The 19,771-nt window shown below is 40.1% G+C and overlaps 1 protein-coding gene across 11 annotated transcripts in view; it reads left to right on the top strand.

Moving 5' to 3' along the window:
• The window catches only part of pde10a (phosphodiesterase 10A), a 464,697-nt gene that overhangs the window by 282,751 nt on the left and 162,175 nt on the right, over positions 1 to 19,771 (top strand). For 9 of the 11 annotated variants that reach the window (XM_072265304.1, XM_072265305.1, XM_072265303.1 and 6 more), the window contains one exon: positions 821 to 883. The exons of the other annotated variants lie outside the window; for them this stretch is intronic. In XM_072265304.1, coding sequence (XP_072121405.1) covers positions 821 to 883 — 63 coding nt within the window. The remainder of the gene's footprint in view (positions 1 to 820; positions 884 to 19,771) is intronic. 11 annotated transcript variants of the gene reach the window in all.

The following is a 19,771-nucleotide window of genomic DNA, read 5'->3' as shown; positions in this document are numbered from 1 at the left end:
TGAGTTTGTTGCACCATAAATTATACTTAGTGAAACTTATATGAATCTTTCAAAATGTTGGAAGTACAAAGCAGCAGCTTCTTCCCCCTTGCAGTGAGTTTCTCCCCAAACCGCATAGTCAATGATACTGCTCCTTTGGAAATGCCCTGTCAAAGTTAACTGTATTGAATTTGCTTGTCAAGTTCATGTGATGTAGCTTGCATATGATAGTTTGAACACTTCATATTTCCAGCTGCAGTGTTTCTTTTTTCTCTTTTTGTGTTTCATGCTTCATGTCTCTCTCCATTTTTGAATAAAGGAATTACATTTGCTATTTTCCAATCTAATGGAACCTTCCCTGAGTCAAAGGAGTTTTACAAAATTAAAGTCAAAGCAATCCATCAGAATCCAGATAGGTCAGTGCATAATTTAATTTGCACTGTACCACTTTACTGGTGATTGTTATTTTTCTGAATTCCTCCCTCCCTTCAATACACCATTCTATACATTCTGAAAACTCGACATACTCTGTTGCATCTTTAATAGTGGATTCTGGTATTTTTCGTGCTACAAATGTCAGGTTACCTGGTCTAAACTTCCCTGTTTCAGTTTTGAAATAAAGGGGTTATATTAGTTACCTGTCACTCCACAGGAACTGATCCCAAATTCAAAGAATGTTGGAAAATTCCCTAAACCAAACAAACACAGTATGGTAACAAAGGAAATTTCTGGTAGCCGAGGTATCTTTTTAACTGACTTAACAGCTTCTGAAATTACAGTTAAACAGTTAAACAGGACGTTTTGTATAGTTTTAACAGTTCATGGAATTTTGTCCATGTAGGTGAAATTTTGCTGAAGTTAGCAAGTCCCACTACTGAAGCACCAGGAGCAGAATTTATTGGGGGTGAGTTTATTTAATAAGGAAGTGTTAACTATTGTGTATTTAGTTTTAACAGTTTTAAGGAATAGGGAATATGCATCTGCTGGTCATGAATAACTCAACACATATGGTTTTATCACATTTTTGTGTCTAATTTCAGGATAAATCATGGTGAACTACCAGAATTGTTAACCACACCAAAATGAAAATTCACTGTCCACTTTCCCTTTGCATGTACTGTCTGCTTCTTTCACTTATGTCTGTTTGTCTATTCCTCATCTTGTCTTCCATACTTCCCACAATCCCTTTCCCTCAGATCCCTCCTTCTTAGTTGCTCTACCTTGTTCATGAGCCACAAACACAGCCCTGCCCACCTATATCCAGTATAAACTGGCTTCCACAGTCTGGGATGATCCCACACCCTCTTTTCTCATCTTTGAATGCCTCCCCGAACAGTTCAGCCCCTTATTCCCACTCCCCCTTGATGCAGACACTGCCATCTTTCTTCCCCCTTCCCTTCCCTCGTAACACCCTCTTGCCCACTTCACATTGCTGTTCAATGTAAAACTTATTTCACCATTATCTCCTTATTTGCACTATTCCTGACTTTCCCATTTGTTCTCTACATTTTTGCCGCTATGATGTTATTTTGTTTGTTTATATCTTTTGGAGTGATGATCAATTAATTGCACCTCAGAAACTTAAAATGCAAGCACAGTGACATTCTGTGCTTTTTCATTTTTCTGTTTTCCAGTTTGTTTACAACATCATTCTCACAATAGAAAACAGAAGTAAAATAGTCAGGAAATACACAACACTGAGTAAAGTTTAAGCTTTATATTTTTACCAATTTATGTTATGTGTACTTTGAAACTGTGGCAATAATTAAACATGTCCAGTAATGTAGTACTGCTTTGGGGACTAAGACTCATTTGTTCCTTTTTTTTTAATAATTAAAAAATTTTTTTGCTCAGCATAACAAAACTTTCAATTTCCAGATACACTTACATTTACATTTCTTCCCCTCACAGATATCAAGTATCAAAACACTTCCATCAAAATATAGACACCTCCACAACATCCCACACAAAAGTCCTTCTTAGTATAGCAGACAGGTTTACATCTATATACTGCAGAAAAGGTTGCCATGGTGAAAACTATTTGTTTTTGAGTGTACCATACATGTCAAAAATTCCAAAGGAATGTATTTTATGATTAATTTATGCCAACCAAGAAGTCCAGGGGCCTTGTCAGATATCCAACAAAGTAAAATGTTCTTCCTTGCACAAAAAGGATGTTAAAAAGTTTTTTCTGATGTGCATTAATAATACGACTGCTGGGTAAGCCTAAGAGAAAAGGCACTGGGTCCAGTTCAAGCTCCATCTTCAGAATTTTTTCCGTTTCACCCAAATTATCACTCCAGTATGCCTGAAGTTTGGGACAAGTCCAAAAACAGTGTGTGAAAGTTCCAGTATTTCCTTTACATTTAGAACCATTGGAGAAGCCCCTTGTCTTAAATTTCGAGAGACGATCTGGAGTCAGATGGACTCTATGCAGAAGTTTGAGTTGCAATGCTTTAGTTCTATTACAAACTGAAATCTTCTTTGCATTATCACAGATGTCTTCCCATGTTTCAGCTGTAATTTCTACTCCAAGCTCTGCCTCCCAGACCCTTCCCAGCTGTTCAGCCTCTCCACAAGAACATTCCCTCAGGATGCTGTAAAAAGTACTAATAGAGACTTCACCCTTAGAACAAAACACCCTCTTTTCTATGTCAGAACTATAGAAATCAGTTAACAATGATGTTTTTTTCTGTATATAATCTCTTACCTGAAAGAAATGAAAAAGATTCTTGTTGGGTATGTTAAATTTCTGTACTATTTGACTAAAAGACATCATCGTTCCTTCATCAAACAAATCTCCTAGATGGAAAATACCCTTAGAAATCCAAAGTTTAAATCCAGAATCCATTATGTGAGGCTGAAAATCTGGACTGCCGGTTATTGGAGTGAAGGGTGATATTTTCACTGCGTTGTCCTCAATTTGTCGCACTGCCCTCCAAGCCCTGACTGTGTTAATTGTTATTGGATTGCGATGATATTCCTCAACTAGTTTCATCTTATTGAGGAAAAGCAAATTAATAAGAGGGCATTTTGCTTGTGAAGCTTCAATGTCCAGCCAAATTGAGGAGGGATCCCTGCAAACCCAGTCAACCACATAAGATAAAAAGGAACTTAACTGATATTTTTTGATGTCTGGAAAATCCAGACCGCCTGGACTACTGGGAAGCTGTAACTTAGACACTTTAATACAGGGTCTTTTTTTTGTCCAGATAAAAGAAACAAACCAGCCAGTTTTTAAAAAGTATTTTTTGGGTAAAAATGACTGGAATCATTCGTATTGGGTAGAGCAGACGAGGAAGAATGTTCATTTTGAGCGAGGATATTTGGCTAAGCCAAGAAACGAGAAGAGTGCTCCATCGCTCAAGATCCTGTTTGATTTTGTCAAATAACTGTGTAAAGTTAGCTTTGAACAATTGATGAAACGTAGGTGTGATAAACAAAACCTGTCTGCGACCATTTAAAGGGGAAAACATCCTGAGTGTCAGGTATCTGCTGCAGATTCCCCAGAGGCATAGCTTCTGATTTAGTAAAATTGATTTTATAACCTGAAAAGGCGCTAAATGAATTGATGCATTGTATAAGGTGGTGCACTGACATAGCAGGGTTTGATAAGAAAATTAGAACATCATTTGCATACAATGTAATTTTATGTGACTTTAGTCCTATGTGTGGAGCAGATATTTTGGGGTCTCGCCGAATAGCCTCTGCCAATCGCTCAATCACTAGTGTGAAAAGTAGTGGTGATAAAGAGCAGCCCTGCCGGCTGCCCCTCAGAATACTAAAATAATCTGAGCTAACAGCATTAGTGAGAATTGAAGCCAAAGGGTCATTATAAAGAACCTTCACGCACTGAATAAAATTATTACCCAAACCAAATCGTTCGAAAGTGAAAAAAAGATGCGGGCATTCGACATGATCAAAGGCCTTTTCTGCATCTAAGGAAACCACAAAGCCGTCCACTGCCTGTTGCTGACATGCCTGAATCACATTAAGTAATCTTCTGCGATCTCTTACTATTTCTTCTTTCAGTTAGTCCTGACGAAGGGTCTCGGCCCAAAACGTCGAGTGTACCTCTTCCTATAGATGCTGCCTGGCCTGCTGCATTCACCTTTCTTTATAGAATTCACTAGTGAGTCCATCAGGACCAGGGGCCTTCCCACTTTGAAGCTGTCTCACAGCTTCCTGTATCTCATGTATAGATAACGGAGCATGAGGAGGGACTCTTGTTTAAAAGAAATGCCTGGGAGATCTAAATTCCTGAAAAAGGACTCCATCCTAGATTGTCCATCACTACATTGCTCAGATTGATACAAATTAGAATAAAAATTCTTAAACACAACACTAATCATTTTAGCAACACACATCAAAGTTGCTGGTGAACGCAGCAGGCCAGGCAGCATCTCTAGGAAGAGGTACAGTCGACATTTCGGGCTGAGACCCTTCGTCAGGACTAACTGAAGGAAGAGCTAGTAAGAGATTTGAGAGGGGGAGGGGGAGATCCAAAATGATAGGAGAAGACAGGAGGGGGAGGGATGGAGCCAAGAGCTGGACAGGTGATTGGCAAAAGGGATATGAGGGGATCATGGGACAGGAGGCCCAGGGAGAAGGAAAAGGGGGAGGGGGGGAAACCCAAAGGATGGGCAAGGGGTATATTCAGAGGGACAGAGGGAGAAAAAAGAGAGAGAGAGAAAGAATGTGTGTATATAAATAAATAACAGATGGGGTATGAGGGGGAGGTGGGGCATTAGCGGAAGTTAGAGAAGTCATTGTTCATGCCATCAGGTTGGAGGCTACCCAGACGGAATATAAGGTGTTGTTCCTCCAACCTGAGTGTGGCTTCATCTTTACAGTAGAGGAGGCCGTGGATAGACATGTCAGAATGGGAATGGGATGTGGAATTAAAATGTGTGGCCACTGGGAGATCCTGCTTTCTCTGGCGGACAGAGCGTAGGTGTTCAGCAAAGCGGTCTCCCAGTCTGTGTTGGGTCTCGCCAATATATAGAAGGCCACATCGGGAGCACCGGACGCAGTCTATCACCCCAGCCGACTTACAGGTGAAGTGTTGCCTCACCTGGAAGGACTGTTTGGGGCCCTGAATGGTGGTAAGGGAGGAAGTGTAAGGGCATGTGTAGCACTTGTTCCGCTTACAAGGATAAGTGCCAGGAGGGAGATCAGTGGGGAGGGATGGGGACGACGACGAATGGACAAGGGAGTCGCGTAGGGAGTGATCCCTGCAGAAAGCAGCGAGTGGGGGGGAAGGGAAAGATGTGCTTAGTGGTGGGATCCCATTGGAGGTGGTGGAAGTTACGGAGAATAATATGTTGGACCCCGGAGGCTGGTGGGGTGGTAGGTGAGGACCAAGGGAACCCTATTCCTAGTGGGGTGACGGGAGGATGGAGTGAGAGCAGATGTGCGTGAAATGGGGGAGATGTGTTTGAGAGCAGAGTTGATGGTAGAGGAAGGGAAGCCCCTTTCTTTAAAAAAGGAGGACATCTCCCTCATTCTGGAATGAAAAGCCTCATCCTGAGAGCAGATGCAGCGGAGACAGAGGAATTGCGAGAAGGGGATGGCATTTTTGCAAGAGACAGGGTGAGAAGAGGAATAGTCCAGATAGCTGTGAGAGTCAGTAGACTTATAGTAGACATCAGTAGGAAAGCTGTCTCCAGAGATAGAGACAGAAAGATCTAGAAAGGGGAGGGAGGTGTCAGAAATGGACCAGGTAAACTTGAGGGCAGGGTGAAAGTTGGATGCAAAGTTAATGAAGTCAACGAGCTCAGCATGCGTGCAGGAAGCAGCGCCAATGCAGTCTTATATTACAACACCTTATAATCCGTCTGGGTAGCCTCCAACCTGATGGCATGAACATTGACTTCTCTAACTTCTGCTAATGCCCCACCTCCCCCTCGTACCCCATCCATTATTTATATAGACACATTCTTTCTCTCTCTCTCTCCTTCTTCTCCCTCTGTCCCTCTGACTATACCCCTTGCCCATCCTCTGGATTTCCCCCCCCCCCCCTTTCCTTCTCCCTGGGCTTCCTGTCCCATGATCCTCTCACATCCCTTTTGCCAATCAACTGTCTAGCTCTTGGCTCCATCCTTCCCCCTCCTGTCTTCTCCTATCATTTTGGATCTCCCCCTCCCCCTCCCACTTTCAAATCTCTTAACTAGCTCTTCCTTCAGTTAGTCCTGACGAAGGGTCTGGGCCGGAAACGTTGACTGTACCTCTTCCTAGAGATGCTGCCTGGCCTGCTGCATTCATCAGCAACTTTGATGTGTGTTGCTTGAATTTCCAGCATCTGCAGAATTCCTCGTGCTGGTGTTATTAATCATTTTAGAATTACTAGTGAGGGCTCCTGTCCCATCCTCAATTGAAACAATAGTCTGAGAGGCATTTTTCTTTCTAGCTAAATAAGCCAAATACTTACCTGGTTTCTCACCATGTTCAAACAACCGTTGTTTAACAAATGTCAATTTTCTTTTGGCTGCTTGTGTCAGTAAAGAGTTTAGTGTACAGCGTAGTACTGTGATATTCTGTAACTTGGCTGCAGAAGGCTTATTAATATAATACTTTTCAGCTGCCGCAAGCCTGGCTTCCACTAAGTGCTGCTGTTCTGCAGCTTGTCGCTTCTTACTAGCAGAGTAGGAGAGAATTAATCCCCTTGCATAGGCCTTAGCGGTTCCCCAGAGCATCGATGGACTGCTAGCTGATTTGGAATTAATAGATAGGAAAGTTTTGAATTTGGAAGTAAAGTAGTCTATAAATTTATTATCTTTTAGAATAAAAGGATTCAGCCGCCAATGTCTAGATCATGCTGAATTATCTTTGGGCTAAATATTTAAATATACTGCTGCATGGTCAGGAATAGTGATATTTCCAATTGTGCAGGATACAGCTAAATCCAAGAGCGTTTTGGGGGTGGGGTTAGAAAAAAGTCTATTCTCGTGTGACACTTGTGTGGCTTAGAAAAAAATGTGAAGTCTTTGTCTGAGGGATGTAACAACCTCCAGACATCCGCAAGTCCTAGTTCTCCACATAAGCCCATAATTTGTTTGGTCTGTGAGGAAAGCAATGGGGGACCACTAGGCACTCTGTCCATCAATGGGTCCCCACCTGCAATAATGTTTTGTACTGAAAAGCTTGTAAGTTTGAAAAAAGCATCTATTAGTAATTTGAGAGGATGAGCTGAAGGGCAGTAAACATTAAGAATATCATATTCCTCCATATATTAAAGCCTTAATCACAAATCTTCCATATTTATCCTTAATGCAGTCTAATAACTTAAAAGGTAAGTTCTTCCTCAGTGAAATGGCCACCCCCCTATCCTGGTATTAAAAGACGAAAAATAGACTTGATCAAATCCACTCTGTTGCAGTCTTAGATGTTCTTTATCATTTAAATGTGTCTCCTACAATAAGGCTATATCCACCCTTGCCTTTTTCAGGTTTAGTAGGATTTTCTTTCCCTTGATTGGTGAATGACTCCCCTTAATGTTTCAAGTGCACAATTTTAATATATTACTGGTCATAACCTATTATAACAATCATGTGACTCTGGAGGAGAAGAAACCTGATTTAAGATCAGCTGAGTAGCAATAAGTAAATTTAAAAACCCACAAGAAAAAAGCACCAACAGCGCTGAACAAGAGGACTTACCCCACACTTAAAGGGGATATCTGAATCTTGTAGCACCCCATATTCTGCCCCACTGCCAATATGGCATTTAACTTAGTCAAAAATGAAAACACGGCATAATTTATCAATCCACTGATTTGTTACCATCATGTTTAAACTCCTTCAGGCTGGAGCAGCTCTGCTAATTTAAACTAATAAACTATTAATCAAAACAAACATGTTACCCTTCCTATAAGATACCTTGCTGTCGAGTAATGAAAAGGTAAAATAAAGCGACCATCGAGCATGTTATCGTCCATAACCAGGGCTGTACGATATATACATTCTTTAGCCCAACGTGTCCACAAAAGTTTTAGCTTTGCCAGGAGAATCAAATATCTTGGTGATCCCGTTGTAGGTGATTTTCAGCACCGCTGGGTACAGCATAAAGTACTAGATTCTGGATTCTCTCAGCCGTTTCTTTACCAAGTCGAATTCCTTGCGCTTCCGAATAATGGCTGCCGAAAAATCTTGAAAAAAAGCATAAGCCTGGATCCCTCATATGTTAAAGCCTGGGCATCAGTCCCGCGGCATCTTGAAGCCTCCATCACTCTTTGCTTATCACCGAAATTATGGAACCGCAGGAGGACGGGTCAAGGGCGTTGGCGCCGGCGTACGATGAGCTCTTTCCAACTTAATGTGTCCAGCCTTGGTTTCCAAATGAAGGAAATTAGGCAGCCAGCCCTCAAAAAACTTTGCCAGTTGGCTGCCTTCTGTACCTTCAGGTCGACTGATAATTCGTGTATTCTTTCTCCTGCCTCTATTCTCAAGATCATCAATATAGTCAGACAGGCTTTGACAGACTTTGCTTTTCTAGCGCCCAGATGCGGCTTTGGGCCTGATCAGTTACAGTCTCTACCGTGGAAACTCGGCTCTCGGCTTTGGTCATTCTTGTATCAAGATTTTTAAGCTCCAATGTGTGGTTTTGGAGTGTTAGAGAGATTGGAGCCAGCTTCTCTTCCATCATTTTGGATACGTTCTCCATAACTTCCTGAATTACTTGAGGAAAAGCAGGGTCCAACGTGTTAGCATAGCTAGCAATAGCTAGCTCCTCAGCTCCGAGCGAGCGCTCTGTGCAGCCCATCTTGGCCGCCTTTTTAGTACCTTTTGATGGCACGGTGTTGAAGCGGCTCAAAAAAAATACTCATCAATGTTCATTTCATTAAATCCACACTTGAGCATTTTTTTAAAAAGTTGAAACGGATAGGTTTATATGCAAAATTATCATCAGTGTTGCGGTGCTGAGCTCAGCAAAGAAGACTTTTCACTGCACCGCCATCTTGAAACCCGATTTGTGCCTTTTTAACATACAAAAATATGTGGAACTAAGAAGCACTGGTTGATGGTGAGGTCGTATTTCTTAAATGCCTCTTCATAGGAGGTAACCATTCAATCTAACCATAGCTGATGTCATTATGCTGCTTGCAGATTATTACTCAGAAAAATGGCAGTACGAAGGAGATGGACAGTGGCAAAGTAATTCTACATGTTAGATGTGCAGGAAGCACCCCAAGATTGCAAGTATAAAGAAGTGACCAGAAAATTTGATGCCTGGAGTGATGTTCTGTACTTCAAGTATGATCAAGGTTACTGGAAACAGCAACAAATCCTGCCTAGCAATATGTAAATTATGATATTTGTGCTTCACACATTACATGCCCATTTGACTATGGAAGCTAAACATTTACACTCATGTTCTTCACTCTGTTGCTTAATGTTTGTTTTCAATTGCTAGTTGCATCAGCTAATTGGAAGACCCCTTGCATAAGACGGTGTGAAAAATCGGTTAGTTAGTAGAGGGTGCTGGTAATTGTGCACCTTACTGCAACAGCTAGTTCTTGCCAGTGAATCCTTCTCCTTCTGGTCATGTCCTGATGATTCTAATGGGGCCCTTTGACTTTATTTGTGTCAATATACAGTATGCTCAAGGTCAGTCACCAGGCCAGGTCCTGCCTGATAAACTGCAGGATTCTAAAGAAAACAAAGCCACTACCATAAACCAGGACCAAACCTACTAATCCAGTCTAAAGGATCTGATGCAATGAGTCACCATTCACAAGTCGACAGGATCAGACTGGAAGTGAGAGTACCTTGTGTGCTAACTTCCCAAAAAGTGAGTTCCCGGACTGTCTGTTGGATGAAGCCTTTGATTACGAAGAACATTGATGAAAATGGATGTGGAAATGCCTGAGATTTTGTGCCAGTGGGAGAAGTCAAAGACCATGAAGGTGTCTAAATTCAATGCTACACCATTCTTGCATGTAGATGGGAGCTGCTTTTTTTTTGCAGCATGGGAAAGGTGGCTTCAGTTGTTAACACACATAAACCAAGGAATGATTCAGTGATTCAGTATCTTCCAGTAAAGAAGGTAGCTTCCATTAAAGTGGAGATCACCAAACGTTTTGAACGCTGCAGTGGACACTGACACCACTGCTAACAGGTCCCACCTCATTGCCAAGCAAACAGAGCTTCAAGGCTGATGGCATGTACATAGTTGGTCCTCCCAACTGACCTGTAGCCCTGTTGGTGCCCAGGTCAAGGAATTAGTAAATCCATGGAGTATGGACTCTGCCCTCAGGATGACAGCATTTTGTGGTGGCCCAATAGCAACTAACTTGACACTGCCGGTACTTACAACAAGGTGACTCAGTACAAACAAGGTCATCTGGGCTTAGAATCTGCAGCCAAGAACAACCTTCACTCTAAGGAGGCAAGCATCCATCAGCTTGGCTGCATTAGATCCAACTATTTAATTCTTAGATTAAACTACTTAATTGATATTTTCTTTGCAGTTTAACAATTGTCTGCTTGTATCTTGTATAATTACTTATATACAATAACTGCCTAGTATGCTTCCTATTTTCATATTAGGTATATGCAGTTGTTCAGTGTGTCCCGGAATGGCGAGAGTGTTATGATTCTAGAAGTTAATCTTAATACTGCATTATTTAAATAAGAACTATCTCATTGGTTAATTTACCTATAAATTTGAGTGGAATTTTTCTTGTCTATGGGTGTAAAAGAGCTGCACCATGAGGTCAGCCCTACGTTAGATCTTAGCTTTTGTTTCTCCCTTTGTTTAGTAGACCTGTATCACTGTCTGTTTTCAACTCTCTGTTCTGTTAATGCTTAATAAACCTATCATAAAGCAACAAGTTTTGTGCCTCTTTTCTGGCTTCCAAAAGAACCTTGCCCTAGCAGCAAACTTTTGACAAACCTATGCCGCTGCCGACAACACCCACAGATTGTTATCCTTTTATGACGTGCTCTCTGATCAATCCAATAATAATATTCAAAAAGTTGAAATGTATTTAATCCTTTATAGCAACTAGCAAAACTTACGATTTTTAAGTGATGTAATTAAGCAATGTTAAGCATAACTAAGCATAAATTAACACTCAACAAAAGATATAACATCTGTTGGTTCCCAGTACTAAATTAAACTGCAGAAAACAAAGCACAAATATGTAACTAAACCCTACGCTGTTACAGTTGCCCCAACCCACATGACTAACTTCCATAATGAACTTGCAGCACAGAAGACAATGCAGATAGAAAACTGATACATGGTTCCAGCACTTGAATTAAAACTTCAGAATCCAACAGCTACAACCAGAAGAAAATTGCATGAAGATGTACAGCACAGGAACAGGTCTTTTAGCCCATGATGTCTGCTAAAATGTGCCCAATTAAATTAATCCCTTCTTCCTGCACATAATCTATATCTGTTCATTTTCTGCATATTCACGTACTTGTCTAGAAGATTCTTAAACCCCAGCATCTTATCTGCTTCCAAATCCATGGTAGTGTATTCCAGATACCTGCCACTCCCTGTGAAGCAAGAAGACTTGTCGTGCACGTCTCCTTTAGATTTCTCCCCACTCAGCTTAAAGCTATACCTTACATTATTTTATATTTCTAACTTGACTTTCTACCCTATCTATTTCTCTCATGATTTTATAAACATCGATCAGGTCTTGCCATACATAGCCTCTGACGCTCGAGGAAGCAATCCAAGTTTTTCCAGCCTCCCTTTATTGTAATACCCAACAATGAGTGGCATCCTGGTAAACTCCCTCTGCACTGTGTCCACTGTCTCTAAAGCCCGATGTCCTTCCTGTAATGCAGTGCGAGAGCTGCATTCAGCCTAACCAAAACTTTACATAGTACCACATAGATTCCTGACTCTTGCATTCAATACTCCAACCGATTTAAAAACAGGCATACCATGATTACTTTACCACTCTGTCCACGAGTGCCACTTCTGCGAAGCTTATGAATTTGGATCCAAGTCCGTCTATACATCAATGCTATTGTGGGTCCTGCCATTAACTGTGTACTTACTGCTTACATTGAATCTCCTAAAGTGCAACTCTTCCAATTTGTCTGCATTAAGCTCCATCTGTAATTTCTGCACCTATATCTGTAACTGGTATATTTCCTTTTTATCATTTGACAAACAGTCTGCAACTCCAATTTTTGTGTTGTCTTTAAACTCGTGAATAAACCCATTTGTTTAAGTCATTTAACATGAGCAGTTGAGGTACTAGCACTCAACCTCGCAGAACACCACTGGTTGTAGAAAACCAGATAATACTGTAACATTTGTTACTGCCAAATCGGATATATAGTTGTTGGACAGTATGTTCACATCTAGCATTTTGATTGTCATTGACAACCAATTATTCGATCATTGGGCCGTCTTGCAGAGAAGGTGGGATCTGAACTGGAAGGGGGAAGGAAGGGGGAAGGAAGCGGGAAGGTTTGCTAGTGCTGCACAGGGGTTTAAACTAGAGCTGCAAGTGATGGAAACCAGAGAGTCGGAACACATAGTGGAATGGTTGTGGAGGAAGATGTCGTTAAGCCTACATACAAATTCAGGAATCTGAAAATAGAGCATGGTGGGACTAATGTTCTGAATTGTGTGTATTTCAATGCAAGGAGTGTTGCAGAAAAGGCGGATGAGTTTAGGACATGGATTTGCACGTGGAATTATTCCATTGTAGCCATCAGTGAGATTTGGTTGCAGGAGGGGCAGGACTGCCAGCTTAGTGTTGCAGGGTTCCAATGTTTTAGACATGATAGAGCAGGAGGGATGAAAAGGCAAAGGGCGGCACACTAATCAAGGAAAATATTGTTGCACTGCTCAGCCAGGACAGACTCAGACTGGAGAGCTTGTCTAGTGAGGTTTTACTGGTAGAACGGGGAAAGAAATGTATGACCACATTAATGGTACTATATTAATGGTACTATGGTGTCTGAAAAGAGGATGCTGTCTAAGTTGCATGCCATCTTGGTCAATGTCTCCCATCCGCTACATAATGTACTGGGTGGGCACAGAAGTACATTCAGCCAGAGACTCATTCCTCCGAGATGCAACACAGAGCGTCATAGGAAGTCATTCCTGCCTGTGGCCATCAAACTTTACAACTCCTCCCTTGGAGGGTCAGACACCCTGAGCCAATAGGCTGGTCCTGGATTTATTTCATAATTTACTGGCATAATTTACATATTACTATTTAACTATTACTATTTTCTATTACTATTTATTATTTCTATGACTATTACTATTTACTATTTATGAATAGTAATATTACAATTACTATTTCTATTACTATTTATTATTTATGGTGCAACTGTAACGAAAACCAGTTTCCCCCAGGATCAGTAAAGTATGACTATGACTATTATAGACAACCAAGCTATCTGTGGGATTTAGAGGAACAGATTTGCAGAGAGATTGCTGACTGGTGCACGAAGCATAGAGTTGTGATAATGGATGGATTGGGGTTCCATACTATAAAAGGGCTAAATGGGAAAAGGTTTGTCAAATGTGTTCTGGAAAGTTTCCTTAATCAGTACATTGAAGTCTCAATGAGAGAGTGTGTGAAACTTGATCTCCTGTTGGGGATTAAGGATAAGTAGGTGACAAATGCTTGTGCAGGGGAACACTGCATCTAGTGATTGTAATGCCATTAATTTCAATGTAATTAAACAGGATTAGGTTTTGTCCTCAGGATGAGATCATAAATTAGAGAAAGGCCAATTTTGATGGTATCAGATAGTATCTTGCAAGTGTGGATTGGGACGGGTTGTTTTCTGGCAAAGGTGTGCTTGGTAAGTGGGAGACCTTCAAAAGTGAAATTTTGAGAGTACAGAGTTTGTATGTTCCTGTCAGAATAAAAGGCAAAGATAACAACTTTAGGAACCTTGCTTTTTGAGTGATATTGAGGCCCTACTTATGAAAAATGTACATTGTAGTTATATTCAGGTGGGAACAAATAAGACCTTCAAATATACAACGTTTGTAGGAGCAGAATTAAGCTATTTGGCCCAGCAGGTCAGCTTCACCATTTCATCGTGGCTGATCCATTTTTTTCCCTCTCAGCCCCAATCTCCTGCCTTCCCCCATATCCCTTCATGGCTTGACCAATCAAGAATCTATCAACCTCTGCCTTAAATATACATAAAGACTTGGCCTCCACAGTTGCCTATGGCAATGAATTCCACAGATTCACCACTCTCTGCCTAAACAAATTCCTTCTCATCTCTGTTTTAAAAGGACGCCCCTCTATTCTGAGACTGACTCTAACACCATAGGAAACATCCTCACCACATCCTCTCTATCAAGGCCTTCCACCATTTAATAGGTTTCAATGAGGTCACCCTTCATTCTTCTGAATTCCAGTGAATACAGGCCCAGAGCCATCAAACCACTGTTCATATGACAAGCCATTCAATCATGGAATCATTTTCATGAACCTCCTTTGAACCCTCTCCGTTTTCAGCAAATCCTTTCTAAGCTGAGGGACCCTAAACTGCTCACAATATTCCAGGTATGGCTCCACCAGTGCTTTAAAGTCTCAACATTACATCTTTGCTTTTATTTTCTAATTTTATATGAGATACTTGAGGAGCATAAGAAATACAAGAGGATACTTAAGCAAATCAGGAGGGCTAACAGAAAGCGTAAGGTTGCTCTAGGAGAGAAAGTGAAGGAGAATCCTAAAGGGTTCTACAGATACTGTATATTAAGTACAAAAGGATAGAGGAGACAAAATTGGTCCTTTGCAAGATCAGAGTGGCAAACTATGCACGGAGCCAAAAAGAATGGGGGAGTTCTTAAATGGATTATTTGCATCTGTATTTACTTGAGAGAGGGACACAGAGTCTATAGATGTGAGACAGTGCAGCAGCACTGTCATGTATCCTATTCAGATTGCAGAGGAAGAGGTGTTTGCTGTCTTGAAGCAAACTAGGGTGGATAAATCCCCAGGGCCTGACAAGGTGTTCCCTTGAACCCTGTGGGAAGCTGGTGCAGAAGTTGCAAGGGCCCTAGCAGAGATATTTAAAACACCCTTAGCCGCAGGTGATGTGTCAGAGATTTGGAGGATGGCTAATATTCTGTTGTTTAAGAAGGGCTCTGAGAAAGGAAGTTATAGCCGGTGAGCCTGACATCTTGTAGTGGGTAGGTTATTGGAAGGTATTCTGAGGGACCCAGATATGAGTATTTGGATAGGCATGGACTTATTAAAGATAACATAGGAATTTAATGCAGGCAAGTGTGAGATGTTGCACTTTGGGAGGACTGGCTAAGGTAGGTCTCTCAGGGTGAGCAGTAGGGCAATGAGGAAAACAAATCCATAATTTCTTGAAAGTGGTATCACAGGTAGATTGGGTTGTAAAGAAAGCTTTTGGCACATTGGCCTTCATAGATTAATGTATTGCGTTCAAGATTTGGGATGTTATATTGAAATTGTATAAGACATTGGTGACACACATCAAAGTTGCTGGTGAACGCAGCAGGCCAGGCAGCATTTCTAGGAAGAGGTAAAAAACGTCTTTTAATAATTTCAAATCTCTTTCTTCAGTTAGTCCTGATGAAGGGTCTCGGCCCGAAACGTCTTCTAATAGACTGTACCTCTTCCTAGTGATGCTGCCTAGCCGCTGCGTTCACCAGCAACTTTGATGTGTGTTGCTTGAATTTCCAGCATCTGCAGAATTCCTCGTGTTTGAGACATTGGTGAGGCCTAATTTGGAGTACTGCGTGTAATTTTGGTTACCTACCTACAGGAAAGATGTAAATAAGATTAAAAGAGTGCAGAGAAAATTTGCAAGGATGTTGCTGGATCTGAGGACCTGACTTATAGGGAAAAGCTGAATAGGTTAGGACTTTATTCCCTGGAACGTAGAAGATTGATGGGAGATTTGATAGAGGTATATACAAAATTATGAGGGGTATAGATAGGGTAAATGCACGTAGGGTTTTTCCACTAAGGTTGGGTGAGACTAGAACTAGAGGTCGTGCATTAAAAACTTTCAGGGAACATGAGGGGGAACCTCTTCACTCAGAGGGTGATGATAATGTGGAATGAGCTGCGAGTGCAAGTGGTAGATGTGGGGTTGATTTCAACATTTAGGAGAAACTTGGATAGATACATAGATGACAGGTTATGCAGAGCTATAGTCTGGGTGCAGGTTAATGGTTCAACACAAACTAGGTGGGCGGAAGGGCCTGTTTCTGAGTTATGACTAGCTAGTGCTATTGTTATTTCCTTTGCTAGCTGAAGAACATGAACTCAGCCACTCAATCTGCTTTCTTGTAGGCTTTAATTGACAAATCAAGATTTTCCTTAACTTGGCCGAAGATGGCAATCTTTGCTCAGTTTTGTAAAATTCTGCTGTAATTCTTGGTTATGATTTACTAGAAAAGCTTGTTATTTCTCTGGTTTCATTACTGAGATGTTTTGATTTACAAATGCAGTCCACATGTCATTGGATAGATGTGGCCCTTGGATACGATGACTTGGAGTCAATTTAGCTCGAAACTCTCATCTTTATTGATTTATGCACAAGTAATTTGAAGTCCGAGTAGATTTTTTGTCTATAGTTAGTGATCCCTGTTGTGTGTTATTGGAGTTAATATGTAATGGATTACTGAAATACATACTCAAATAAGACATTCCAAATTACTGGAATGAGGAAACTAGATTTTTAAAAATTTTAATGCTTTTTTTCCTGAAATATAGTGTTTACTATATGTGAGGTTATCAAATTCTATGAAATATCTGCACATGTAAGAAGTTAGATAAATTTGTTCATTTATTAGTACTGAATTATGTTCAATTTCATTGCTTTTGGATTATTTTAAATAGATTTCTAATAAAACTGAAGTACTTGATCAGCTTTCTTCTTGTTTGTCCCTGCATTTTTTTCTGCCTGCTCTCTCTCTTTCCTTCTAATATCCTTTTCTGCTTGTCCATTGTCCATATAAAAGCCTTGGTTGGGTACGCAACCAAAGGATATGCATTTAGTTCTCTTTCACTGTCTTTTATATAGCTGGCATAAATTTTGTTGGAAAATTTAAGTAGTTGTCACTGATTCTTGCTTGACACACCTAATGTTGTCAACTTTGGACTTTTTTCTAAAACTTAGCTGATTGAAATCTAGCCTCTCGAATTTATGAGAGAAAATTTAATAGTGCAAGATTAAGCATTGTGGAAAAGATGTTATATCCCAGTGCATTCATCTAATAAAATTAAGCTTAGAAGAATTAGACATTTATTTTTCAAACCACTACTTAGTGTATAGAATTTCATGTTTATTCAAATTTTATGAAAGTAGAAACAACAAAATTGCATAAACAAATTATACATTATAAATAGAATAAATATGGTGAAATTGATTTTACTGATCTTTGTATGTACTATACCTAAATCAGCATATAGCTCTCCAACTAACTCAGGTAATCATGTCAATCAAAAGTTGATATTTTCCTGATTTCTGATGCTGTCTCTGATGTATTTGACTCAACTAGTGGGAGAAATCAATTCATACTAAGCACCTGTCCCAAGGTGATTAAGTAACTCATTTACATAGCACAATTTTTTTCCTGTGGTGATCAAAACATGCAGAACATCAGCTCGAATGCATTTAGTATCTGACATTTTGACATGTAATGAACCCGTAGAGATGTCAGATGAAGCATTGTTATAAATTGTAGTAGGTGGATCAAACATTCATGGTGGGCATACTTAATCACTTAATATGATTATAATAAAATAGCAGGTTTTAAACAGACAGAAAATGCACACAGGTACAACATGCTTGATAAGTTGCACAGATTTTCCCCTCTTTTCAGTTGGATTTTTCACATGTTGAAGTTCACACATTGTGTTTTTATAATGTAGTTTAGAACATCTGTTCAATCAATGCATGTTACTCATATTAAAAGCCTTGTTAGACCACACTTAGAATATTATGTTCCGTTTTCATCATCTCATTATAGGAAGAATAGGGAAGCTTTAGAAGGGTGGAGAGGAGATTTGCCCCGATGCTGCCTTGACTCGAGATCATGTCTTATGAGGAAAGGTTGTGCAAGCTAGGGCTTTTCTCTTTGGAGCAAAGGAGGATGAGAGGTGACTTGATGGAAGTGTCTAAGATGACAACAGGTATAGACAAGCTGGATAGCTGCTGTCTTTTTTTCCAGGGTAGAAATGGCAAATATGAGAGGCCATAATTTTAAGGTAATTGAAGGAAAATAAAAGGAGGTTGTCAGAGGTAGGTGCTCTGCAAGGAATGGTGGGTGCATGGAAGCACTGATGCACTGTCAAGGGTAGTGTTAATGGCAGAAATACACTAGAGACATTTAAGAGAACCTTAGTTAGGCACTTAGATGAAAGAAAATGGAGATCTCTGCGAGAGGGAAGGATTAGATTGATCTTGGAGTAGGTTAAGAAGTCAGCAAAGCATATTGGGCCAAAGGGCCCGTAATACACTGTATGCTTATAGTAATATGTCAGTAATTTTGCTGAAGTGTCTTCTCCAGGAATATATTTTTGTACAGAGATACCATGCTTTCTATTATTGTGAGGAGTGGTAATTCTACTTTTCCAGGTTTCTACCAAAGCAAAGTTCAAAGCATAAAGTCATAATTTCCTTTCACATTTGTCAGTGTATATATATATATAAGCTCAGTAATGATAGAAAAATCACTTTCCTCACCAGTGTAGTCTTCCATAACTATTAAAAAGATCAATTCTTCCTCTTACCAAATGAACACTATTTTAGGAGTAGAAAATGTTAATACCTTTACTATTGCTGTTAACCACTACCATTCCCATTCAAGCCATGTCGCCATGGTAGCATAACAGTTAGTGCAATGCTATTACATCTTGGGACACTGGAGTTCGGAGTTCAATTGCAGCGTCCTCCGTAACCAAGTTTGCACATTCCTTCCTGGGGGCTGCTGTTTCCTCTCTCAGTCCAAAGACCTGCTGGTTAGTAGGTTAATTGGTAATTGTATTTTGCCCCATGATTAGACTAGGGTTAAATTAGTAGGTTGCTGGTGGCGTGGCTCGAAGGGCTGGGAAGGGCTGTTCCGTGCTGTATCTCAAAATAAAATAAAATAAATAAATGTCCTCTGTTCTCTTTCATTTTATAAAAAAGCATGTAACACTCTTGTATCTATTATAGTCAATATTTATTAATTCAACACCTTTGAGATTTTCATAATAACGGACTGACAGATTTTCTAAACTATTTGATACCACAATACCTTTATATTTACTTTTCTGTGTTCCCTAAAATATGGTAAGTTTAAAGAGAGTTGGCCTGCAAAGTTTAAAGCAAGTTTAGAAACTGTGACCCTTGTGATTTAAACATAGTTAATAGAACCTGGTAAACCAGATGCTAAAACTTCGGAGCTCCTAAACAATGGAATAACATATTTTAGGAGTTATTATTGTACAGAATTTTCTCAACTTATTCTTAAGTATAATAATTTTTATCTGTAAATGTCCTGTGATGGCTCTGTGTCAAATCGAGTTGGTGCTGTGCAAAAGTCTTGGGCACATGTAAAAAAAATTCTGTACAGTGAAGATGCTTTCAAAACTAATGAAATGAAAAGTTTCTAAATATCAAAATATTTACTATAGAGAGCAGTAAACAGTAAAAAAAAAATCAAATCAATATTTGGTGTGATCATCCTTTGCTTTTAATGTGGGGGTAGAAGGGTGGGTTGGCAAGTTTGCAGACGACACAAAGGTTGGTGGTGTTGTGGATAGTGTAGAGGATTGTCGAAGATTGCAGAGAGACATTGATAGGATGCAGAAGTG

Source organism: Mobula birostris, chromosome 8 (assembly GCF_030028105.1).
Source record: "Mobula birostris isolate sMobBir1 chromosome 8, sMobBir1.hap1, whole genome shotgun sequence".
Taxonomy (NCBI): Eukaryota; Metazoa; Chordata; class Chondrichthyes; order Myliobatiformes; family Myliobatidae; genus Mobula; species Mobula birostris.
This window is presented reverse-complemented; position numbering and strand designations above follow the sequence as displayed.